Here is a 26,804-nt window from a genome sequence, read left to right on the forward strand (position 1 = left end):
TATTTACTTATTTTTTAAAAAAAATGGAAAGATAAACTGAGAATAAAAATGGTTAGCTAGAGGGGAAAGGAGGGAACAGGGTAGATGAATTAGAGATGGAAGCCAGATTCCTCTGAAAGTATTCAATTCTATATTTTTATTTATTAAATGTTCTTAATAACTAAAAATTCATTTAAGCAAGTTACATTTTATTTAAATAAAAATTTATTTTATTATTTATTATTATATATTATTAAATAACATTTATTTTTTATTTCAATAAAATTAAAGGCATTTTATTTAAATGTCTTTAACAATTTTAAAACAAAATTTAATCAGAAGAGAAAAAAGCAATACCTGAATATTGAAAAACAAATGGGCCAAACTGTATGACAAATTGGTGGCATATAGTGAATCCTGTAATGCACCAGTCAGACATCTTTCAGGGAATGAGGGACATGATCCACCAGCCAGTAGAAGTGCTAGTGGCAGAGAGATCTCAGCTGGCAGCCCTTTCTGGGAAGCACCTTGGTGGAAGAGAGGGGCTTCCTGCCCAAGGTCTCACTCCCTTCCTGGGGCAGCCTGCAGCCAGTAACTGGTTGACGCAGGGGTACAAGGTACAGCTCCTTTGCCCCATCTTGGGACAGCTCTGAAGGGCCACCCAACTTCAGAGCTCCCCAGATGGTCTGCATCGTCCTTTGTTGAGACTATATTGCAGTCCAGATTCTACTTGTGCCCTGTTTCTTTACCTTTCTTTCCAGGTGTTGCTCTCGAGAGCACTCCCTAATAAATTTCCTGCATGCAAACTCCATCTCAGCATATGCTTCCTGGGTCACCCAACTATGACAGTTGGTGCCAGGAATGCCAGGAGTGGGTCAAGAAGCAGTCACTAAGATGGTGGTGTTGGATCACCTGCTGCCAGGCTGGCAGAAGATATCATCACTTCTAGTAGAAAGTGTATAAATAGTCCCTGACGCAATTGCAGTGCATACGTTAAAAACTTTCACCATTAGCAAACTGGTGGGGAGGAAATATTCTAGTGGGTACAGTGTATCAGGTGTTAGAGATATATAGAAGAAATATGGGTGGATGTTGCTAAGCTTATTTGATGCTATTTAATGAAATACTGAGAGTGATTAATTGGTTATTAAAAACTAAACATGAAAGCTAAAGGATTTCCCTGGTAACAAATATAGAAGCTCTCATCTTCTGCAACTGGAGAGCAGGAATAGCTGAGGACCAGGTCCAGGGCTTAATCATAAGTGTAGCAGAGCCTCAAAGGAGCTTAAACTCTCAATATTGGCAAGTCTGGTATGCCAAGGACGTGGTGCTAATTAGGAAAAAGTGGGACCTTGACATATGGAATGGGGATATCTGGGTTCATGCACCTAACATATTTAATTCCCAAAGGTCCATGAACACTTTGAGCCAAGGAAATGACTCCCACCTCCCTAGGGCTAGTGATCCTCCTTTCTGCAGGACAACTCGAGCCCTTTCGGGGTCAGCTCTACCTTCCAGGCCAATACAGTAACTAGAGTTAAGTCACTGGGGATATGATGGACCTGATGATGAAGGAAAGGGACTATACGTTAAGGTGCTCAAGATCCAGGAGGGTACACATGATGACGCACAGGCTCAGCGGCCATGGCTCATGGGCCTAGCTGCTCCGCGGCATGTGGGATCTTCCCAGACCGGGGCTTGAACCCGTGTCCCCTGCATAGGCAGACGGACGCTCAACCACTGCGCCCTGCCATCAATATTTTTAAACATTATTTTGCCAAATCTTCAAGCCCCTCACTCATCTCTTCCTCCCTCAGTTTAAGCATACTTTGTTCAAGGCCATCAGGCTTGGTTTCTTTAACTTCCAATACCATAGTCCAGAATAATTATCTGTATCCACACCACTGCTACCTTTTTCATTTCAGAATTAGAGGACCAAGCCACGTTCCTCCTCTCTGAGGCCAACCCTCCCATCTATACCTTAACCCTTTTCCCTCTAATTTCCTTTAGGATCTTACTTCACCTGTCATCTCCTTTCTTAATCTTCTCTTTCTACTAGTTCCTTGATATCATCCTATAGATACACTCAGGCTTCTGTGATCCTCCCCCTGCCAAGACATCTCCCTTAATACCTTGTTTTCCTTTAACTTCTGGGCAATCTCCTCCCTCCACATCTTAGTCAAACTTCTCAAAAGAGTAGTGTATATTTACAGCCAGCACTTCCTCATTTCCAATTATAGTTGTTAAATTGATGACCCTGATGTTACATCTGACAAATGCCAAAATTATCGTACATTAAAAATAAAGATATTTCTTGCATTTAGAGAGTCAAAAACAAAAAAGCCTTTAAAAAAAGAAAAAAACTTAGTGGTTCTACTTCCTGACCTCTCTCATTCATTCCTCGGTCCACTGAAATCTAGATTTTGCCTACCACCCTTCACTAAAACTGATCCCACAAAGGTTACTCCTAAGTGCCAAATTCCATTGTCATTTTTTCAGTCTTTTTTGAAACTATTTCCTTGGTTTCTATGTTGCCACACTCATCTGGGTCTGTTCATTCTCAGATCATTCTTTCCCTATCTTCCTCTGCTTACTTCTTATGTAATTGCTCCCCAGGGCTCTGTCCTCAGCCCTCTGTTCTTTTATTCACTCATCTTGGATGACTTCATCTTCTTTTTAGGTTTTTGATAACATTTATACTCCAATGACTCCCAAATCTATATTTATATCCTGGTCTCGTCTACTAAGCTTTGGATTCAAATATACAGTAACTGATATCAGGCACACTGATATTTCTACCTTTTCTAAGACTGAACTCATTATCCTGATTCTGACCCAGCCCTTCCTCAAAATCTCTCTTATTTAGGAAACCACAAGCCACAAACCACCTGGTCACACAAGATAGAAACCTGGGAGTCAGCCTTGACTCCTCTTTGTGCCTGCAGTCTTATCCTCTCCAAATCATTCTCCCCATTGCTGTCTGATCTCGTCTAATCCCCCTAACTACATCTCTTGCCTCTCTCCCAACCACATATTCTCCTGCTATTTTAACCTACTTAGGTATTCACTAATGCACTTTGCTGTTTATTTTGTGCCTCGTGCATTTTTACATTTCTTTTGGGTTGCCTTTTTCTACTCCTTTGCCTGTTGAATTTCTAGTTATCTTTTGAGTTTGGATTTTCACTCTGCCATCCTCTCTCATATTATTTATTATTCCAAGGCTTGGGTCATCTGATAAGTATGCCTTATATAGTTATATTTAAGTCACTAACTCAGAGATGGTGAAATGGAGAGGGTGACAGAACATTAGGGCATTTTACTAGAAACCTGCCTCCAGGTTAACATTGATCAACTAACCAATAATATTCAAGCACGGTGGTCCATCCATAAGTGAAACTCGTAACTGCAATAATATCCATTCCAAATTTCAGGTATTTACCCTTAGGGATAGCATGTTTCTAAAATAAAGCCATCCTATATATACCCCCCTCCATATTATGGGACATTGATGTTACAAGTAACAAAAATCCAATCTTTTTTTGAATTAGAAAAAAGTAATTTATTGACTTACACAATTGAAAAAGGGGGATAAAAAATGGCTTTGGGTATTTCTAGCTCCAGGGCTCAAGGAATGGCCTCAGGATTCATTTCTTGGCTCTTTCGTTGCTCTGTCAAGCTCTCTCCACATAGTGGCAAGATGGTTACTGGCAACTCAGGCTGACTGTCTCTCATCAACCCCTGCTGAAAAAAGAATGCCTATTTACCTACTGCTCTGGCAAAAATTCAGGATTAGCTTTGATTACACTGATCTGTGTCCCATGCTTTTTCCTGACCTAATCACTGTGCCCAGGGGTGTAGAAAACACTGCTTGGCTGGGACTTGATCTGGAGCGGGACTGGCCCCACCCAAACGACCTGGGCTGAGAGTGTGTGAAAGGGATTGCCCACTAGAAAACTGTGTGCTGTAACCAGAAGAGGAAGGATGGGCAGGCAGAAACAATGGATGTTCAGTACGTTCTCCTTCAGGTTTCAGCTGTGAAGATTAGCTATATGCAGAAACAGTCCTTTAGTTATACGGCAGGAGTGGCATTGATATTTTCTAATTACTGCCAAAACAATGGCTCAAGATAGATTATTTTAAAATTAAATTATCAGTTTGGACAGGCATCCTCTAATACATAATTAGTTTATAGCTAACCAGTGGCAAACCTGTGGTAATTTAAACCACACTGACCTAGGTTCAAACCCTGGTTCAGCTCTTTTCTAGCTGTGTGGTCTTAGGTAGGTGACCCAACTTTGCTGAGTGTCAGTTTGAAGAATAATAATACTACCTTCACAGAGTTGCTCTGAGGATTAGGGATTATTTATAAGAATCACTTACATAGTACTCAGCATATGATAGGCCTTTAGTTAATGAAATATAAATATTAATATAGTACATTAAGTTACCTTGGAGTAACTTTAACTTTCTCAACTAATTTATCCTGTTATTTCACCAGAAATTAACTTCTATAAAGAACATGATTCTCAGTCTATGAACTATGGAATTTAAGAAATATAATAATTAAAATAATTTAAATTCTTTTTTTAAAATAGATTTATTTTTGGCTGTGTTGAGTCTTCATTGCTGCCTGCAGGCTTTCTCTAGTTGTAAGCAGGGGCTACTCTTCACTGTGGTGCGCCAGCTTCTCATTGCGGTGGCTTCTCTTGTTGCAGAGCACGGGCTCTAGGTGCGTGGGCTTCAGTAGTTGTGGCTCGCGGGCTCTAGAGTGCAGGCTTAGTAGTTGTGGTGCATGGGCTTAGCTGCTCTATGGCATGTGGGACCTTCCTGGACCAGAGCTCGAACCTGTGTCCCCTGCATTGGCAGGTGGGTTCTTAACCACTGCACCACCAGGGAAGACCAATAATTTAAATTCTAATCAGAGGACCCATTCTCCTAGAGTGGAAAAAATGAATTTCAATCAATTTGGAAACCTCTCTACCATAATTTTTTGGAGCTGACCTGATTTTAGGGGAGCTGGAAGAGTGCTTATCTCATCTGCTCCTTAAGTAATTTGTACATCAGGGCTTCACTGTCTTATCTGGACCCCCATTGTTAGTACCTACAGGTTGTTGTCGACATGTCTCTCGTACATCCATTTGCCCCCTTCAGATCCAATGGCTCTTTATCCCAAGCTTTGGGTGGCGGGCATGGGAGTTAGAGGTGATTGTAGGAGTCTATCTGCTGCATCTGGGCCACACTGGAGGCGGGAATCTCCTTTGTAAGGCTGTTTCTAACCTAGTCTGCCCCAATGAATCATGCAGCTGTTTCTGACATGGAGTTAAGAAGAGAACAAGGCCCCTTTGCTTTTAGGTTTCTCAGACCTATTTAGTGTATTCCCATACTTTCTAGCATTCAGAGTACTAAAAGTAATCTTTAAGAACTCTATTTAATTTTTAGTTATTTAATTCAATTTAAGACTTTCAAGAAACAATTGTATTTGGGACTCCTTCACAACCAATGAAGATTAATTAAAAACATAATCATGCACAGTCATGCATCATAAGTCATCTTGCATTCAGACATTAAAAGACTCTCCCCAAACCAAAGACTATGAAAAAGAACATCTTAAAAGTGAAATGCCTAAAATGTCTTGCTCCTCCACCAACTTCAGTAGGAAATGAGTGTTTAGTAGAGCAAATACGCAGTATTGGTGATTGCCGGAGCAAGTTAGCAGCTGACAAAGCTTCTAGACTACTGTCTCTGTCTACAAAGTCATCTCTACAATTCTGATTACCACAACTTATCTGAATAAGAAATTTTAATACTACAGTTTAAAATTTTTTCAAAATTTCTCTTGTATTTCAGAAGTTCAGATCTATGATAGTGATGTTTTGCTTGGGCCTTTGGCCAAATATTCTCTTTAAAACTAGGCTATTCAGCCTTCAGCTAAAATGTTTGTAGTTTCTCTAAAATGGTACCTCTTCCTTAATGATTTCCTTGTAGAAATAGATGATGAAAGAAATGAAGGTTTTTTTCCTTTTCAGTACAAAAACTTCCCGGTCTTCCCTCCGTGATCGATATGAATATTTACATAATTTCTGGGTACGCTTACCTCTTCTCTACTGGTTTCTTTCGATGCTCCTATCCCACCTACATTCCTTTCCCCCTTTTTAAAAGACTGTTTTGGATGTTAAATTCCTGAATCAAAAGAGACACAGTTTCCAAACTGCTTCTGCTCCTGCCATAGTGGGCGCTTGTGAGGTCTCAAGAAACGCCTTTTGTTGGCGACAGTAACTGTGAACCATAGGAGAAAGATCCTCAGTAGACTAGAAAATTAAGCAAGTTGTCCGTTTTATATTTACAATCTTCCGTTGTTTTAGAATGCATCCTCATATTTCCTGAAAATTCTTTCGTTTAAAGGCCAAACGTCTAAGACTGGCCGGCAACCAATATACACACCTTATTTTTAGATTTTATCTTTTAAATTTGTAAAATAAATATGGACCATATTACTCAAAACTTACAAAACAAAGAAAAAACCAGCACGCCACCGTCCAAACACAGCAATCTAAATCATTTTGACGAACTCCTCCCCGCCTTTGGCCTCTCGCTTCCGGCACCTTGTACCCTTGACGCTTGCGCGCAGCCGGAGCCGCCGCGCTCAGGGGGGGTGGGGCTGCCGAGCGCCGGTGCGCCGTCGCCATGGTAACCGCAGAAGCCCGGGCCTAGGGAGCGGTGAGTGCGGGTCGGAGGGTCGCGGGTCCGGGGTCCGAGGGGCCTGGGGTGGGCGCTCCGCATGGGCGTGGAAGAGAATGGGCATCTCCCCTCCACGCTTCTCGGCAGGGGCTGGAGGGGAGTGGGCTTCAACCGCGGCGTCCTCAGTTTTTGCCTTTGCCCCGAGCTTTGCGTAGCCGGTCACGCTCCGCGGGCGGTCCCTCGGCCTTCAGGCGGAAAGGCGAACTATGGTGCCCAGGCATGACCGGTACCCCCTCCGCCCCACCTCCGTGTTCTCGCACTGGGGCTGCCACTGTCTGTATCCTCGGGTCTTCCCTTTGTTTAATCCTGGGAGCCCAGGGCTGCCCTTTGAGGCCTTTCCCTTGAGCTGGGACTTAAAATCCTTAAGGGACTACATTTTTTGAAGAAAAAATTCAATTGGCTTAAAAGGCCCTTAAGAGCTATTCCTCTACCACAACTTCATAGTGTCTTGTCTGCCTTCCTTGCCTTTTGTTTATGCTAATCCCATTACTTGGATTGTCCTTTTCTCCTTTTAAGACTCCTGCTCTTCGATACTGAAGTGTCACCTCTTCTGCGAAGCCTTTCCGGGACCTCCCCACTCGGGAGTCTAATTTAGAGGTCCAGCCTCTTTACTCTCCAAGCACCCTTTGCTTATGTCCATTATGCCCCTTATCTCACTCTGTCATTGCTGATTTACTTGTGTCTTTCCAACCAGACTGGGATGCCTGTGGAGTAGGGACCTATGTGATTTTCTATTATTAGTGCCTTAGCAGCCTCAAAAGAATTCACACTTAGTAGTTAAAATTCACACTAATTCAGTAAGGCAGAACTATTCTCAATTCACAATTGAGGAGAGTAAGTTCAGAAAAGTCGCATATTTAATAAAATAAATACAAGAATCAGGACTAAAGCATGGGTCTTCTGACTCACAGTCATTCTGCCTTCAGAGTTCCAGCCCTCCCTCTCCCCTCTCCACGCTCATTTTCTATGTGAACTGTTGGTTATATGTAGTGGGGTTGCAATTTTGATTCATGTTATAACTATTCTGGGCAAAGAAAGTATCTGTCCATACAGTAAATATTATAGGTATAGTAAGAATTAGAACTTAAAACTGAGAATTTAAAACAGTTTATTGTTTTAACAATAACACAAATAAACCCACTATATATTAAACATAAGTTACATATTTCTCATGGGAAAAACTGTTTTCTAAAACAAAAATGTTAGTGAGTTAAGTTTTTTCAATATCTAGAATGTTGATAAAAGGAAGAAAGGAAAAGCTATGTTAGTATGATCACCCTGTTACAACTTATATTCACAGTAAAAATACTTTAAAATATTCTAAATCTTCTATGTTATAAGAAGAAAAAACCCATAGAAAATAGAATTCTTTGCTCTGTCTTCAAAGGACAATATGATGAAAGGCATAGTCAGCGATAGACCACCAAACACATGAGAGTTTACTTTTATTCTCCTAATTAGATATTGTCTTTCAAAAGTTAGGCCTAAGGATAAATGGCCTACAAGACTTCACTTTGTCCTTTTATTACAGAAAGGCTGATCCTAGTTCAGTCTAGATTTGGATTAGAACAGTCTTGGGAGCTTGACTATAGAGTGGAGTGGCTTGAGGGTTAGTCTTAGTGCAGTGGTTCTCAGAGTATGGTCTGAGAATCCCTGGGGATCACTAAGACATTTTCAGGGAGTCTGCCAGTCAAACTATCTTCATATTAATTCTTCGATGTTTTTTGCCATTGCACTCTCATTCTCTCACATGTCACAGTGGTTTGCTAGAGGCCACATGACATGTGGTATCACAATATCACACATCATTGCAGACAATGCAGAAACAGATATGAGAATCCGTCTGTCTTCTATTAAGCCAGACATTAAAGAGATGTGCAAAAATGTAAAATAATGCCACTCATCATTTTTTTGTCTTTATATAGTTATTTTTTATAAGCTGTACTTTTGTGTTAACATGTAATTGTTTTAAGATGAATTAATAAATATTTTAAAGATTTCTCAGTTTTAATTTCTAATATGGTAAATACAGATAGATATAACCCTCATAAACAAAAACTTTTGGTGTTCTCAATTTCTAAGAGCGTGAAGAGCCCTGAGATCATAGAATTTGAGAACTGCTGCCCTAATCATATTACTTCTGGATTGATATGGAAATTAAACTCTATTCAAGGGTGTACCAAGGGTAGCTTTTAGTATTCTGGCCTGAATCATATTCCTAGATTTGATCTAATTTATCTCCACATCTCTGAATTAACCTGTGATTAGATTGATCTCTAGATGCAGAATAATCTGTCTGTAATCAAGTGTTCGGTGGTCGTAGAGTAGAAAGTCATTTACTCAAACCCTATGTAGGAAAACTGTGTATTAAAGAAAGAAAAGAACTAATAGAATTACCATCTTGTCTTTTGCTTCATGGATGCTTTTGCTCTAGGAATGATGGTACAATGGTGATGATAGGGTCCGCATACCAAGTGCTCACCATGTGCTTAGCACACGCATCATCTGATTTATTTTAAGTCTCAGGATAATCATATAAACTAGGTTCTAGTGTTATTCCTAGCAGAGATTAGGTAAATTTCCCAGTATTATGTAGCTAATAAGTTGCAGGGTTGCATTGTGTACTCAAGTCTTTCTAACTCCAAAATCCATTGCTCTTGGATGTGAAGAAAAGCAGGGGGAATTGCAAGCCTGATGTTAAGAGTTATTGAATGCATACGACAAGCCAGGAATTGTGGTAAGTCTGAAAGTGACACAAGAGAAACAAAAGCTTGATACTTGCTCCTATCCAGTTTACAGTCAAATTGAGTTGGTGTTTTAAGTACTTGAAACAAATAGAGAATAATACAATACCATATTTGGTAGATTGTATGGTATAGAATATATGTAATGACCTTTGAAGTTCAGAGGAGGGAAAGGCCTGGGTACATTCTAGAGAGTAGTGAAGAAACGTTTTAGGAAGAAGGTAGGTTTATAGCTTGGCCTACGTAGGATTTGGCTGGTAGGAGTGGAGGAGAAAAAGAAAGCTATTCTAGGCCTAGCAGGAATACATCTGAAATACAAATAGAATTTTCTCAGTATCTTCAAGGTCTCATGTCTGGGCCTCTGATGGACCAGTGAGGAAAGGCATTTCAAACACATCCTGCCTCTATTCTCTAAGGTTTGAATATAGATATCTTTAGTAGAATGTTCCAGAATATCACGTTATTAGTAAGGTGACAAAATAATTTATTGTGTAGTAGTAATGGACGCTTTGAGAGTGAAAGAGGATGCTATTAAAAATCACATCAGGGCTGGGGTTTCCCTGGTGGCGCAGTGGTTAAGAATCCGCCTGCCGATGCAGGGGACACAGGTTGGAGCAGTGGTGTGGGAAGATCCCACATACCGCAGAGCAACTAAGCCTGTGCGCCACAACTGCTGAGCCTGCGCTCTAGAGCCCATGCTCCGCAACAAGAGAAGCCACCGCAATGAGAAGCCCACCCACTGCAACGAAGAGTAGCCCCCACTCACAGCAACTAGAGAAAGCCTGTGCGCAGCAACGAAGACCCAGTGCAGCCAAAAATAAATTAAAAAAAAAAATCACACCAGGGGAAGAGATGTCACTGGAACTGTCCTGGGTGCATGAGGACATATGTCACCTAAGCTATAAACCACAAGCACATGTTGTCTAACTTCTGTTAGACCCTCTCTTGTTGATTTCATGGTAGTTTCCTTAGTGGTTATACAAGACTAATATTTTTTCACACTGTGGGTTGCAACCCATTAGTGGGTCATGAAATCAATTTAGTGGGTGGCACCCAGCCTTAAAAAATAGATGGGATTAAAAACATCAGTATGTTACATGTAGTAAGGATAAATGATATTTTGTTTAATTATATGTATGCAAATATACCCATAAATGCAATGTGCCCAAGATAAAAATGTCCATTACTACTGAAAAATTAATTCTTTGGTTACCCTATTAATAGATGTTACATATGTTTACATGTATAATTAAAACAAGATATGACAAGCTACTATATGCTATGTATTATAATTGAAGTAATATATATGTATTTGGACAGGACATCTACCTCATGGTCTAAATGAGCTGTGTAAGCTCTAGGTATCAGGCTTGCAATCCAGTGAGAAGGAATTACACTTTTCTAGAAGTTACATACTATCAATACATATCTACTTACATCTTATTGTTTACTACTTGGACATATGGCCACACCATATTACAAGAGTGCCTGGGAAATAGTTTTATTCCAATATAAATATTGGTTAAAAAAAAGTATGGTTAAAAGAAAAGAGGGAGGGAGATTAGATTTTGAGAAAGAACTAATTATCTGAGTGCTCTACTTACCAGGGGCCCACATGATTAGGGAGGCTGGATGAGCAGGAACCAGGGGAGCTCTGGGGGGCTCACACCACAAGAACCACAGCATGTTCTCATAGCAGGAAGTTCGATCAGTACACTGTTGCTGTCACTTGTTGAATGTCCTTCAAGGAGCCTCATGTCCTTGTGGCCCATGTTCAAGAGTCAAGATCCTGTTTTTTTTTATATGTAGAAGCTAAAAAAACCCAAACTCATAGATGCAGAGAACAGATTGGTAGTTGCCAGAGGCAGGTGTAGGGGGTGGGTGAAATAAATGAAGGTGGTCAAAAGGACTTCCAGTTGCAAGATAAATACCTTCTGGGGAAGTACTGTACAGCATAGTGACTATAGTTAACAATATTGTATTGCATTGAATACAATATTGTATTTGAAAGTTGCTAAGAGATTAGATCTTAAATGTTTTCATCACAGGAAAAAACTTTTTTGTAACTATGCAAGATGATGGATATTAACTAAACGTATTGTGGTAATCATTTTGCAATATATACATATATCAAATCATTATGTTGTACACCTTAAACTAATACAGTGTTATATGTCAACAACAACAAAAATAATACAATGATTAACAACAACAAAAAGTCAAGATCCTGGGACTTAGTAGCTGATTAGCTGAACCTAGCTTATGTGCCTGCTCCCAAGCTTGTGCTGAGATGGAGAGAAGTAGGATCGTGCCTCTCTGGCTTCTGTAGTGGGGAGTTAGCTTTATCTTCCATTAGGAGAATTTTTTTAAATGGAGATTGGGATTCTTTAAGGAAGTGAGTGTGTGTGTGTTTATGCGTACAGGGATGTGTGTTGGGAGGGTGGATTGTGGATGTCAGGCACTCAGAGGATTATAAGTTTCCTCTATATTCATTCTGTAAAATGAAGGGATTGACTAAAACAGTCTCAAAGATAAGATTTGGACCAGATTTTATGGTGGAGTCATGATTGATTGGCTAACTCAACTCCCATCCCCAACCCCATCTACCTTGCTTGCTTCTGTTACTGAGGCAGGAAAATCAAGAAACTTTTTTTTTCCTTCTCTTAAATATAAGGAAACAATCTGGCCTTTGAGATATAACTGGAAGTTTGTTGGGTCTTGTTAGGAAAGATTTTTTTTTTCACTTTCCTCTCAAAAGGGATGAATGCCACTAGTGTCCTCAGGGGGATTCCCCCTTTTTACTGCTATAAATGCAGACGTGATGCCAGGAATTATGACAGCCATCTTGTCACCATTAGGCAACAGCCATGATGATGGAAGTCTTATGAACTGTGATAGAATAGAAAAATAGAGCTTAGATCTATATTTTTGAGCTGCTGAACCATCTCCACCTTTAAACTTCCTGCTATGTGAGAAAATCATCTCCTACTTTTAAAAGTAAATCCTATTATTTTTCTATTATTTGCAATCAGAGAATTCCTAACTTCAACAGATTATAAGTATTATACACATTTAGTGACGGTAGAGATTAATATGGGGCTATGGTATAAAGAGATATTATTCTGTCTAACTAGATTTCCATTCCTTCTGAATTGTGAATGACCAAATCTTGCCAATTCTTTATGGCACAGCTTAAATGCCATATTCTTTACTAGAAATGTGATTCCCTTTATCCCATTCCCTGCATCTTTACCCACCCCCTCAACACTATCCTGAATCTTGTGTTCAATCTTGCTTTTCTTCTTCTTTTTAAAATAGTGTTATTGTACCTACTTATATTCCTAAAAAGTCTATTTTAACTTAATTTTTATTATTTTAATTTTTTTCCTTGTTGGTTATTTTAAATATAGCAGTGTGTACATGTCAATCCCAAACTCCCTAACTGTCCCTCCCCCTATCCCTCCCCCTTGGTAACCATAATTTTAATTGCTTTGAACTTTACAAAAATATATCTTGGTATATTTAATCTTTTGGATTTACTTTTTTCAGCTAATACTGTATTGCTAATATTCATTTATATCGTTGTGTGCCTTAGTTATTTATAGCTGTATAACAAACTATCCTCAAAGTTGGTAGCTTAAAATAGCACATTCAGTATCTTACAGTTTCTCTGGGTTAAGAATCAGGGCACAGCTTAGCTGGATCTTTTACTTCAGGGTCTCTCACGAGGCTGCAGTCAAGGCGTTGCCTGGGACCACAGTCATCTCAAAGTTCAACTGGAGCAGATCCACTTCCAAACTCATTCAGTGGTTGGTGGCAGAATTAAATTCCTCACTGACTATTGTACCGAGGGCCTCGGTTCCCTCTGGCTGTTGGCCGGAGGTTACCAGGAGGTGGGGTAGGGTCATGGGAGCCATATCAGAAGCTGCCTTCCACATAGTATATTACTGTAATTTCTTCATTTTAACTACCATATACAATTTTGTGTGAATATGCCACAGTTTATGCTCCTGTTCATAGGCATTTGATTTTTTTTCCTGCCCAGGATTTTTGCTTTTATGAACAGCTACAAACATTTTTGTACACATGAGGGAACCATGCTACTCTTCTCTGAATCATCCTCAATTTAATATTAATTAAATCATAAATATTAAAATCATTAAATATGATTTAATATTAATTAAATCATATTAATATGACAGAGTGAGTACTATTAAGACTTACTTGATTAACTTTACCAGGACTTAATCTGGTCCCTTCTAAACTCCCATAGCACTTCATATTTTATGATTCTTAGCACTTGTCACCATTTATTACACTTATTTTGTACATGTCATATTTTCTCCTTTGTAATAGTAAGTTGTTAAGGGCAGGAAATAAATTTGATTTTTCTTGGTAATTTACATAGTGCCTATACAGCACTTAGTATATTAGTAGGCTTTCAGTAAGTATTACTGAGTGAATGAATTCTGTCTAAATGTCAGTGCCTGATTTTTAAGTTCTTAATAATCTGGCTTCAGTGATCCAGCTGTATTTCTCACTTCTCCCCACCACGGACCCTTGTTTAGGCAGGTGAGCCTCTTTAACATTCTCTTTCAATCTTTTCCTAATGAATCTCACCCAGGTTGATATTTCTTCTCCTGTTCCTACTGAATTTACTGTTTACATCACACATTCAGCATTTTAGTATATATTCAGGCAGTGTGTTGGTGCACAATAAACTTTATTGATTGAATGGATGCAGGATCTTATTTTATAACTGGTTTATTTTGAACCAGTTAAGTACTTTCATTTCATTCAGTTGACTGAATGTCAGTTGAGTGATCAACAAATAAATAAACAAATAATGATTTGTTTGAGTAGATTTCTATTACTTTTTTTGGTCTCAGGTATTTTTGGAGTTAATGGAGTCAGAAGGACCCCCAGAGTCAGAGAGTTCAGAAAAATCAATATTTTTCTCACAGCAAGAAGAAGAGGAAGAAGATGATAATGAAGAAGAAGAAGAATCCAAAGAAGCAGAGGAAACTGCCACCATTAATCCCCTCTTACCCCCTGCTCTCACAGGGGATGTAGAAGGTTTGCAGAAGATTTTTGAGGATCCTGAGAACCCTCACCATGAACAGGCCATGCAGTTACTCTTGGAAGAAGACATTGTTGGGAGAAATTTGTTGTATGCAGCTTGCATGGCTGGGCAAAGTGATGTGATTAGAGCTTTAGCCAAATATGGTGTGAATCTGAATGAAAAAACCACCAGAGGTATTTCGTCTTTTTTCTCTTATCAGTATTACTTATGACTGCCTAAAGATGCTATGTATTATCTTTAAATTTGGATAAATTTGATGTGCCTGCTTTATATTTTGCATGTATTATGTGTGTGTGTGTGTATATACACACATATGAATGTGTGTATATACATGTTGATGTATTTAGTATAGCATAGTAGTTAAGAACACAGAATTCACTATTTATTAGCTGTGTGACTAGGGCAAGTTACTTAATCTTTTTGTGTCTCTGTTTCATCTACAAAATGGGGATGATTGTATTTTCTTTATAGGGTTTTCCTTATAGGTTATGAGGATTAAATATGATAAATATAAAGTTGGTATACAGTAAATACTCAATAATATTATCTCTTTCCTTTGAAGATTTATTTTTTGTAGTCATTATCCAATTAACTCTTTAAATTCAGTCACTTGTTTTTTCAGATTGCAAATATAAAACATGGTCATTGTAGAAAATAAAACAATGATCTTTAGCAAATAGGGACTATACATTTTCTTCATGCTCACATGGAACAATTTAAAAAATTGATATGTTAGGCCATAAAGGAAGTGTCTACAAATACCAAAGAATCCGTAGCATGCAGTCTGTGGTCTCTGACAACAATAAAATAAAATTAGAAAATAGTAACAAAAAGATAACTGAAAATCCCTATAATTTTGGAAACAAAAACACACTTTAAATTATCTGTTGGTGACAAAAGATATAATAGAAATTATGAAATATTTAAGTGGCAACAGGATCTAGTTATGTCAGAACCTGTGGAATAAAACTAAAATTCTAATTTAATGCATATATTAGAATATAAGAAATATTGAAAATTAGAAAGCAGTGTATTTAACTCAAGGAGTTAGAAAAAGAACAACTGAAAATCCAAAGAAAGAAGAAGAGAAACTAATAGAGTAAAATAATGACATTGAAAATAAAGAAACAATAGAGAGGGAATTCCCTGGTGGTCCAGTGGTTAGTACTCCACTCTTCCACTGCAGGTGTCCCAGGTTCAGTCCGATCCCTTGTTGACTAAGATCCCTGATCCTGCAAGCTGTACAGTGCAGCCAAAAAAACCCACCAAAAAACAAACAAACAAAAAACCACAATAGAATCAACAAAACCAAAATCTGGTTTAGTGAAAAAGAGTTGAAAAACCTTTGATAATATTGATAGTTTTTGATATGTGTTATAAGAAAGAGAGAGCATAAACAACATTTGGAATTTTAAAAATGAAGCATTCACACAGGAAAAACTAAGATTTAAAAAATTCCTAGAAAGTATCATAAACAACTTCATGACAGTACATTTGAAAACTTGGATGAAATGGACAATTTTCCAATAAAATATAAATTACCAAAATTGATTCAAGGAAAAACTAGGAACTTGACTAGAACAATAGTTATTTAAAAAAATTGAATAAGTAATCAAAATCTGCCTCGTCCCACCCCCACCTAATTTCAAACTCAAATGTTTTAAAAGGTAAGGTTTACTACACTTGTAGGGAAAAAGTAATCTCTAGCTGATACAAAGGTTCCAGAGAATGTAAAGAGAGTTGGAAAACTACTTAACTTATTTTATGAGAGATAACTTTTATAGCAAAACTAGTTAAGGACAGCACTAGAAAGGAAAATTATAGGCCAGTCATTTAATAACACAGATGCAAACATCTTAAATAAAATATTAACAAATTGAATCTAAGATTGTGTGTTAAAACATTTATTGGACTAGGTTGGGTTTATCCCATTAATGCAGGATGGTTTTAACATTAGAAAAAAATGTTAGTATAATTCACTACATTAAAAGATTAAATAAACAAAACCACATGATCATATCAATAGATGTAGAAAAGTCTTTTGAAAGAAAATGCAGCACTCGTTCATGATGAAAGCTTTTAGGGAAATAGGAACAGAAGAAGCCTTCCTTAAGGCTATTGAAAACCTGAAGCAAACTTACCTAGTATTGAATCTTACCTATGACTTGGGCAAATTATATAACCTTTCCATGCTACAGTTTCTTCACCCAAAAAGTGGGACTGATAGTAATATCTAAAATCATACTACATAAAAGAAAATGAGAGCCCCAAATCAATATCTGACAGTGTGCCTCTAGTACTATTCAAGGAATGTGGTGTTCTGACTAATTGATATGAGTATTGCCATCCTCTTGTTAGGTATTTTCCAGTGTGTGGATATAGGTGTACAGTCTTTCAAGTTTGATGATGTGCTCTAAGATAATCCATTTCTTCATTCTGATATCATGCTTGCCATGAAATCTTGTTTAGCAGAGGTTGAAGGTGCATTCTGCTTGCTTCTTGCTGCTTATAGTAAAATGGAGAGGAGAGAAATTGAGAGAACTGGTAAATTAAAAGGAACCAGGACTTGATGATTTGGGAAATTCTAAGCTTATTTGGCATTCCATGAAGATGATTTTATAATGGAAAGTATGCATGAACTGGCAAACCTAATTGTACCAATTTGGCAATTATTATTTTAATCATTATAAAATAATGAATTACATTACAGTTTACCAGTAAATTTCTTGTTTGGTTGGTATTGACTCAGTTCCCATGAGCTTGTTGATGTGGGAGAACAGATCAATTCAGGGTTTTTTGCATTTTTTTGGGAGGAGAACATTTACGTTCTACTGTCAGCAAATTTCAGTTATACAATATAGTTATTAACTGTAGTCATCATGTTATACATTAGGTCCTCAGACCTTTTTCATCTTGTAACTGAAAGTTTGTACTCTTTTACCAACCCCTCCCTGTTTACCCCACCCCTCAAGCCCCTGGTAACCACTTTTCTGCTCTGTTTCCATGGGTTTAACTTATAATTTTTATTTTAGATTCCACATATAAGTGATACCATGTAGTATTTGGCTTTTTCTGTCTGGCTTATTTCACTTAGTATAATGCCCTTGAGGTTCATCCACGTTGTCACAAATGACAGAATTTTCTTTTTTTTTTTAAAGGATGATAATTGTGTGCATATATGTGAACACTATTAATTTTTGGAACATAAGAAGCCATTGGCCTAAAATTAAGGGACTTCTGGTTGAAGAACTGCAGGTAGATATCTCTAAAGTAAGAAGATGTATGCCATTTATTTGTGGATGATACTCAGATGGATAGGAAGGAAAATGATTTTCCAGGTGATTGATGGATCACATTTGCTTTCAGGATTTCCTTTCCTTTTAAATACTGAAGAATTGGACACTTTTGATCCAAAGGGAGGAGAATGAAACAGTTCTTACAGTCTCAGCTCTCTGTACTGCTGACTTCTGGTGTATTGGGAAGTGCCTTTTTTTCTGTTTGAGCCAAGGACAGGTGTGTGCAGTTTGCAGTTTATTGATGGTGGAACCTCCTCTGGTTCTGGCAAGGCTTTGGTCTCTAAACCTGGCCATACTCAAACAGGCATGATCAGAACTAATTACTGTTTTAAACTCTGTCTTTCCATACAATCAGCAAACATTTGTTAAGGATGGAGGACTAGCCAGGTCTTGTGCTGGGAACTTGGGAAAGATGAGTGAATTCAACAAACTTGGCCAAGTTCACAGTTTAGCAGAAAACAGATGTGTAAATAGATAATTAACATGCAGTGGGACAGGGTACAGTGATAGCTCAGAGGAGAGATTAGTCAACTTTACGTGGAAGTGTTGGACATGGTCAAGGAAGGCTTCACAGAGGAGGCACTATATTGAATTTTTTTTTTTTTTTTTTTTTTGGCTGCACCACGCAGCATGTGGGATCTTAGTTGCCTGATCAGGGATCGAACCCGCGCCCCTGCAGTGGAAGCGCGGAATCTTAACCACTGGACTGCCACGGAAGTCCAATATATTGAATCTTGAAGAATGACCAAGAGTTTACCAGACAAAGGAGGTTGAAGGATTGGTCATGGCAGGCAGTATAGTAACTGTAGTATCAGATTTTAGTGTTACAATATTGTTGTTATTCTGGTATACTTACCCACTATTTTAGGTAATGAAATACTGGCCTTTTTATAGGTATAATAGTTTTATTTGGTATTTAAAAATATGAAATCAGAGTCATTTATGGGTTAAGAACAATTTCAATGATTTAATTGCTCAGTGTATATAAAAAGACAAACTGAAGATTACAAACTTAAACGGTCCATATTGTGGTATTACAAAATTTCTATTGTAAGAATAATTCTTAAGTTCACAAACTTCCCAAACAAGTAGAATGTGAATCTCATAGTTTTGAAATTGATCAGGAAACTGAAATGGAATCTCTCTCTGTATATGTGGAAACTAAAAAAGACAAATATGAACCAGCAATGTTTTCTTTGGCGATAAAGATTACAACTTACTCTCAATAAAAAGATTGCAGTTCTATCAAAAAAGCAAAAAGCTGTTCGGAGATATCTCTTTTAAAATTAGAGTTGAGGTAATTCGAAGGAAAATATTTGGTATTGGTTTATAACTACTTCCAACTAATGTTGAGTGAGAAAAACTTCAGTAGCTGAAAAAATTTGTACAGAAATATCCTGTTGATACCATTGACACACTTAAAAAATCAAATAATGTTTTATTTGCAATTTTCATGATTATAGTTTCTTCATTTTTGTAGTATTTTTAAAAATTAATTAATTAATTAATTAATTTTTGGCTGCATTGGGTCTTCGTTGCTGCGTGGGCTTTCTCTAGTTGTGGTGAGTGGGGGCTACTCTTTGTTGTGGTGCGTGGGCTTCACATTGTGGTGGCTTCTCTTGTTGCAGAGCACAGGTTCTAGGCACGCGGGCTTCAGTAGTTGTGGCACGCGGGCTCAGTAGCTGTGGCGCAAGGGCTTAGTTGCTTTGCAGCATGTGGGATCTTCCCGGACCAGGGCTCGAACCCGTGTCCCCTGCATTGGCAGGCGGATTCTTAACCACGGTACCACCAGGGAAGTCCCTAGTATTTGTTTTTTAATCTTTAATTTTGATTTATCTGACAATTTATATTGCTAATAGAATGACAATATATACTTAATATTCCTATTTGATAGTTATGCTTTTATCTGATATCTTATGCTTATAGATTTTTGTATTTAAAGTGTATTAGTGGGCTTCCCTGGTGGCACCACGGTTAAGAATCCACCTGCCAATGCAGGGAGCACGGGTTTGAGCCCTGGTCTGGGAAGATCCCACATGCCATGGAGCAACGAAGCCCGTGTGCCACAACTACTGAAGCCCGCGTGCCTAGAGCCTGTGCTCCACAACAAGAGAAGCCACTGCAATGAGAAGCCCATGCACTGCAACAAAGAGTAGCCCCCGCTCGCCACAACTAGAGGAAGCCTGCATGCAACAATGAAGACCCAACGCAGCCAAAAAATAAATAAAAAGTAAATAAATAAATAAAAAATAAAGTGTATTAGTTACACTAATTAAAAAAAGAATTCTGAACTCAGTTTTACAAAATACCAGTATTAATGCTAAGTAAATATAAAATTTATACTTCTATTTTTTATTTTTCTACTGTAATTACTGTATCAGTCAGAAAAAAGCAGCATATGCAAAGTTATAGAGACATGAAACAACAGAATTTGGGGAATTCAAAGAGTCTGGTACTGCTGGTGGTATGCAGATTGTGAAAAATATTCTAGGTAGGTGAGTATTTTGTTCCATGGCCTATTACTTGTTTGTGACTATCATCATCGGAGTTTTTGGATTTTGACCTTATTAATGACCTTCATCAATTTATAGCAACCTTGAGAAAAGTACTTATCCTCTCCATGCTTTTGTTTCCTCATCTGTAAATGAGAAAAATACTCGTGCCTACGTCATAGGATTGTAGTGAGGATTAAATGAGTTGATACTTGTGAAGCACACAGAACAGTGCCTGCATAGAGGAAAAAGATTACTTTTCTTCTTGTCTGATCTTTTGCCTTACTGTGAACTATCTACTCAGTTGACTCTCTCTATTTAGTAACCAGTAGTCTTCCACAAAGAAATTATTTTTCTCTTAGAACCAATCCCAATTTTTCAGAATTCCATTTATGGTCCCTTTCTTCCTGCTGGGATTTCTAAATGTAGCCTTCTGTATCTCCCTTCTGGGATCAAATACTCATTGCCAATATTATGGGAGAACTTTAGGAAAATCCCCTTCTTGTCTGGATGCTTTTGAAATCATCTTATTTAAATGTTCTTCTTTTCCTGGGAAGGCTGTGGGGTTCATATAGTACAAAGATCTGTGTGTTTTCTTCTAGAAAACACACCATCTCCCACAAGGGGAAAAAAGAAAACATACAATGGTTTTTTTAAACCCATGGTTTAAACCCATAGGTTTTAAATTCCTTGGTCAAAGCCTGTGTCTGTTTAGAAATCATGTTTTCTTGTTTTTAAACTATGTATATTAAAAATAGGAAAAAAAATTTAGATGTTATTGCTGGCCTGGCCTGTAACTTCAGCCTTGAGAAAAGCAATATCAGGACCCAGAATATCTCATTTGGAATGGCCTCCTGCTCCTGCTATTGCAGTGTCCTTTCCGTAGATAGTGTCCCCCTCTCCCAGCAAACCAGGGGCCCTGGGCCGTTTGGCTGAAGAAATGCATCTTCGGAAGGCAGGAACAATGAGGGTTGGTATCTGGGTATTTCTTGGCCCTCCATTTTGTAGGGGCTAAAGCCATGATCACATTCTTGGGCCAGTCTTTATCTCTTGGTGTTCTGATATGTCTCACTGTTGTAACATTAAAAAAAAGAATTGGGCCAAAGAGGGGAGGTAATTCCACTTTTGGCTGGCCCTGGAGTAGCTTACTTCATGCTCCTTTTGATTCCTTATTAATTCTTTATTATCCCTTCTGGTTATGATAGCCTCAAGACAAAGATAGTTTACAACTTGGTCTGAGACCCAGGACTGTGGGAATGTGGTAAATAGGAAGCCAAGGGGGAGGTTTCTGGAAGGAAGTGGAGGAGTCCTTGTTCTCTCTTTCCCTACTCTAACCAGTGGCACACATTTGAGTGCTATTTCCTTTTCCTTATAAACCTTTTATTTGGCAACAGATCTGGGTTTGATTTTGCTTTGGCTGCTTACTACCAGTGTGGCCTTAGGCAAGGTATAGTGTTTCTGATCTGCACTTTCCTCTGTATCCTTTAATGGGGCTGATAATAACCTACCTCATAGTGTTAGTGGAAGGATTGAATGAAGTAGTAGCCCATAAAGTACCTAGTACTTAATACATTTAATACATGCTAGTTCATTCTTCTGCTCAACTCTTCTTGTAGTACTATATGCCTCTTTGGCCAAGTTAAGTGAATCACAAATGTATCCTCATGGGTAAGTTAAAACAATCAGTTTTGACTTGATTTTTTAAACCAGTCTGAAAATTTTAAAGATGCCGCCCATGTTTTTCACCTTTACAATTATATCTCATGGTAGTTGCCTCAGTAAATCTTAGAAATAACTTTCTAATTGGATAGGTCATCATTTCCATTTTAATTCAAATGATTAATTTCCAAACCAAAGGCATACCAGTTGTAGTAATTTGTATGATTGTGTTAGCGATAATAGAGTAATTAGAGTTGATGCAGATTCCTTAGGCTAAAGTCATAGGTCTAATTGTGTTCCAGTAGATGACTGTTAGGGAGATTGCCATCTTCCTTAAGAAGATGTTGAAGAGCTCAGAGTTCAGATTGCCTGTGTTGGTGCCTTGTGTTCATCATTTACTGGCTGTGTTCCTTGGGCAAGTTTAGCTTCTCTGGACCTCTGTTTCCTTATCTGTAAAATAGGGATTATAATAGTTCTGACCTCATGGGGTTTTTATGAACTAAATGAATTTACTGTATGTAAAGCACTTAGAATAGTGCCTAGCCTGTAGTAATTGTTCAGTACCTGATTGCCATTGTGATCTTCTAGTCCATAAAATAGCCTAAAACAGCACAGTCTTCTTGACCTGACCATCCTCATTCTATTTGTTAGGTTACACACTCCTACACTGTGCTGCAGCCTGGGGTCGTTTGGAAACTTTGAAAGCACTGGTGGAATTGGATGTTGATATAGAATCTCTGAACTTCCAGGAAGAGCGAGCTCGAGATGTTGCTGCTCGGTATTCCCAGACTGAGTGTGTTGAGTTCCTGGACCGGGCAGGTAAGGAGCTCACAAGGTAGGGAAAGTAGAAAGTAGAAAACTGACTCAAGTTACAGGGTTATAGGCTATGTATTTAACAAAGCAAAGAGGTGATAAACATTTTCACCTTCTATCAAGATGTTTTATTTGTAGGCCTAACCATAGTCACTGGTGGTGATAATATGTGAAATCTGCCTTTTTTGTTGTTGTTGTTGCTATTTTGCTATTGGCCTAAAACATTGTACTTAATAGAAACTATATTGGTTGGAAGCTGGTTGATTTATCACCTTCTAACAATTTCACCAATAATTTTCTATAAGAATATGTGTATAAAATATGTTCAAGGCCATTTTCTGAGAGACCTAGGCAGAGTGGACCATTTCTTAAATGTTTAAAAAAAATGGCATACTTGAGGAATATATTTGATTCCCCAGGTAGAAACAATTGTAATAATTTAAAATGGTTTGCTAGGCAAAATTAATCTATGGTGGTAGAAGTCAGAATAGCAGGTATCATTGTGGCATGAGGGGGACTTCTGGGGCATAATATTTTTTTCTTAATTTGGTTGCTGTTTACAAGGTGTGCTCATTTGTGAAAATTCATTGAGCTGTACACTTATAAATTTTGCACTTTTCTATATGTATGTTATGCTTTAATCAAAGGTCAAAAAACTATGTACTGTTTTGAGTTTCACTAATATTTTTCTTACATCATTTCCGTAATCCTGTAGAATAGAGCTTAGAGATTTCACGAAGATATACCTGTGTAATTATGTAGGCATACAAACATTGGTTAAAAAACTAGTACTAAGGAAGTTCATGGCATTCATTTTACATAGTTATCTGCATTTGTGTTTTTTTAGCAAGCATTTATTAAATGCCCACTATGAGCATAGCACCGTTGTGGTACAATTAATTGTTCCTGCCCTCTGGACATTTGTTAGGCGAGGGATGATAACCTGTAGACACACTCTAGAGTTAAATAACAATATCAGAAAGACTATAATTAAGGGTTAAAAGGGGCAGAGCAAGTGGTACATGCTGTGGGGTGGTCAGAGAACATGAAGTCAGAGCATGGTGGAGTTGAGGTGGGCCTTGAAGAAAGGGTTGGATTTGCATACACAGTGTAAGGGGAAAGGGTGTGAGCAAAATCTTATGAATGAAAGTGACATGTTGGGGAAGAAGTGATGAGATTGCCTTACTAGAATAGCAAGTCATAATTGACACAGCTAGGCTACGACACAGGCAGAAGTACATGGGCTTTTGAATCAGATTGCTTGAGTTTAAATACTGGTGTCTCTACTTGAAACCTATGTGACCTTGGACAAAATACTTAAATTCTTTATACTTCAGTCTTAATTTCCAGAAAAGGGAGCCAATAATAGTTCTTACCTCTTGCGGGCATCGTTGTGAGAATGAGATGAGATGATATTAAGCACTTAGCACAACGCCTGGTGTGTGATCACACTCGAAGAATGATGCTACTATTATTACAGTCAGATTATACTCCCAAATGTCAGGCTAAGGTGATTTCATTTCTGTAGCTGTTGGAAGCTACTGAAAGATTTTACGTAGACGAGGAAGAGGTTTAGAGTGATATTTAGGAAGATTCATATGGCAGCCATAAGGAGCTTGCTTATTAGTAAAATGAGAAGGGTACTGGGAGAATTAATAGAAGTAAGGAAATTGAGGGAAGGTAGCATATTTGGGAAGAGAAAGATGAGTTATACTTTGTAGATTATTTTATACGTAATTGTCCACTTGTATTGAATATTTTCTAGGGGCATTATTTCTGTCAATACCTTCGATTTTGTGATTTTATATATATATATATATATATATATATATGCAAAAAGAAAATAGCGAAGAATTTAATTGATCCCTTCATGAATAGTTATTGTAGGTGAAATTCACATTATATAATTTAAAATCCTTTTTTTTTTAAACATCTTTATTGGAGTATAATTGCTTTACAATGGTGTGTTAGTTTCTGCTTTATAACAAAGTGAATCAGTCATACATATACATATGTTCCCATATCTCTTCCTTCTTGCGTCTCCCTCCCTCCCACCCTCCCTATCCCACCCCTCTAGGTGGTCACAAAGCACCGAGCTGATCTCCCTGTGCTGTGCGGCTGCTTCCCACTAGCTATCTATTTTACGTTTGGTAGTGTATATATGTCCATGCCACTCTCTCACTTTGTCACAGTTTACCCTTCCCCCTCCCCATATCCTCAAGTCCATTCTCTAGTAGGTCTGTATCTTTATTCCTGTCTTACCCCTAGGTTCTTCATGACTTTTTTTGTTCTTAGATTCCATATATATGTGTTAGCATACGGTATTTATTTTTCTCTTTCTGACTTACTTCACTCTGTATGACAGACTCTAGGTCCATCCACCTCACTACAAATAACTCAATTTCATTTCTTTTTATGGCTGAGTAATATTCCATTGTATATATGTGCCACATCTTCTTTATCCATTCATCTGATGATGGACACTTAGGTTACTTCCATGTCCTGGCTATTGTAAATAGAGCTGCAATGAACATTTTGGTACATGACTGTTTTTGAATTATGGTTTTCTTAGGGTATATGCCCAGTAGTGGGATTGCTGGGTCATATGGTAGTTCTATTTGTAGTTTTTTAAGGAACCTCCATACTGTTCTCCATAGTGGCTGTATCAATTTACATTCCCACCGGCAGTGCAAGAGTGTTCCCTTTTCTCCACACCCTCTCCAGCATTTATTGTTTGTAGATTTTTTTTTTTTTTTTGTGGTACACGGGCCTCTCACTGTTGTGGCCTCTCCCGTTGTGGAGCACAGGCTCCGGACGCGCAGGCTCAGCGGCCATGGCTTACGGGCCCAGCTGCTCCGCAGCATGTGGGACCCTCCTGGACAGGGGCACGAACCCGCGTCCCCTGCATTGGCAGGCGGACTGTCAACCACTGCGCCACCAGGGAAGCCCAATTGTTTGTAGATTTTTTGATGATGGCCATTCTGACTGGTGTGAGATGATATCTTGTTGTAATTTTGATTTGCATTTCTCTAATGATTAATGATGTTGATCATTCTTTCATGTGTTTGTTGCCAATCTGTATATCTTCTTTGGAGAAATGTCTATTTAGGTCTTCTGCCCATTTTTGGATTGGGTTGTTTGTTGTTTTGTTATTGAGCTGCATGAGCTGCTTGTAAATTTTGGAGATTAATCCTTTGTCAGTTGCTTCATTTGCAAATATTTTCTCCCATTCTGAGGGTTGTCTTTTCGTCATGTTTATGGTTTCCTTTGCTGTGCAAAAGCTTTTAAGTTTCATTAGGTTCCATTTGTTGACTTTTGTTTTTATTTCCATTTCTCTAGGAGGTGGGTCAAAAAGGATCTTGCTGTGATTTATGTCCTAGAGTGTTCTGCCTATGTTTTCCTCTAAGAGTTTGATAGTGTCTGGCCTTACATTTAGGTCTTTAATCCATTTTGAGCTTATTTTTGTGTATGGTGTTAGGGAGTGTTCTAATCTCATACTTTTACATGTAGCTGTCCAGTTTTCCCAGCACCACTTATTGAAGAGGCTGTCTTTTCTCCACTGTATGTTATTGCCTCCTTTATCAAAGATAAGGTGACCATATATGCATGGGTTTATCTCTGGGCTTTCTATCCTGTTCCATTGATCTATATTTCTGTTTCTGTGCCAGTACCATGCTGTCTTGATTACTGTAGCTCTGTAGTATAGTCTGAAGTCAGGGAGCCTGATTCCTCCAGCTCCATTTTTTGTTCTCAAGGTTGCTTTGGCTATTCAGGGTCTTTTGTGTTTCCATACAAATTGTGAAATTTTTTGTTCTAGTTCTGTGTAAAATCCATTTTTGAAGAATGACCCATGGCATTTAGAAAACACAATCCAGGAAAAAATTTTGCTGTAACTTTTCTGAAAGTTTCGGGCTTATGGTGTTAAGTTTCATTGGTTTTGTTATCAAATGCAAGTCCCTGTGTCTGACATGCAGTGAGGCCAAACAATACCAAAACGTTG

General features: G+C 38.2%; 1 protein-coding gene and 1 long non-coding RNA gene across 3 annotated transcripts in view; one reads left to right on the forward strand and one right to left on the reverse strand.

The window, feature by feature from the left end:
• Window positions 1-4,622: 4,622 nt before the first annotated feature.
• LOC132515829 (uncharacterized) lies at window positions 4,623-6,593 on the reverse strand. The gene is made up of 3 exons (XR_009539197.1): window positions 6,486-6,593; window positions 6,074-6,255; window positions 4,623-4,914 (listed from the first exon to the last, which is right to left on the reverse strand). It is a non-coding gene; the product is annotated as an uncharacterized LOC132515829 (long non-coding RNA).
• A 70-nt stretch (window positions 6,594-6,663) lies between these two features.
• The window catches only part of ANKRD45 (ankyrin repeat domain 45), a 52,946-nt gene continuing 32,805 nt past the window's right edge, over window positions 6,664-26,804 (forward strand). For both annotated transcript variants that reach the window (XM_060142184.1, XM_060142183.1), the window contains exons 1-3: window positions 6,664-6,696; window positions 14,351-14,717; window positions 22,643-22,810. In XM_060142184.1, coding sequence (XP_059998167.1) covers window positions 14,366-14,717; window positions 22,643-22,810 — 520 coding nt within the window. In that variant the 5' untranslated portion in view covers window positions 6,664-6,696; window positions 14,351-14,365. The remainder of the gene's footprint in view (window positions 6,697-14,350; window positions 14,718-22,642; window positions 22,811-26,804) is intronic.

Source organism: Lagenorhynchus albirostris, chromosome 2, assembly GCF_949774975.1.
Source record: "Lagenorhynchus albirostris chromosome 2, mLagAlb1.1, whole genome shotgun sequence".
Classification (NCBI taxonomy): domain Eukaryota; kingdom Metazoa; phylum Chordata; class Mammalia; order Artiodactyla; family Delphinidae; genus Lagenorhynchus; species Lagenorhynchus albirostris.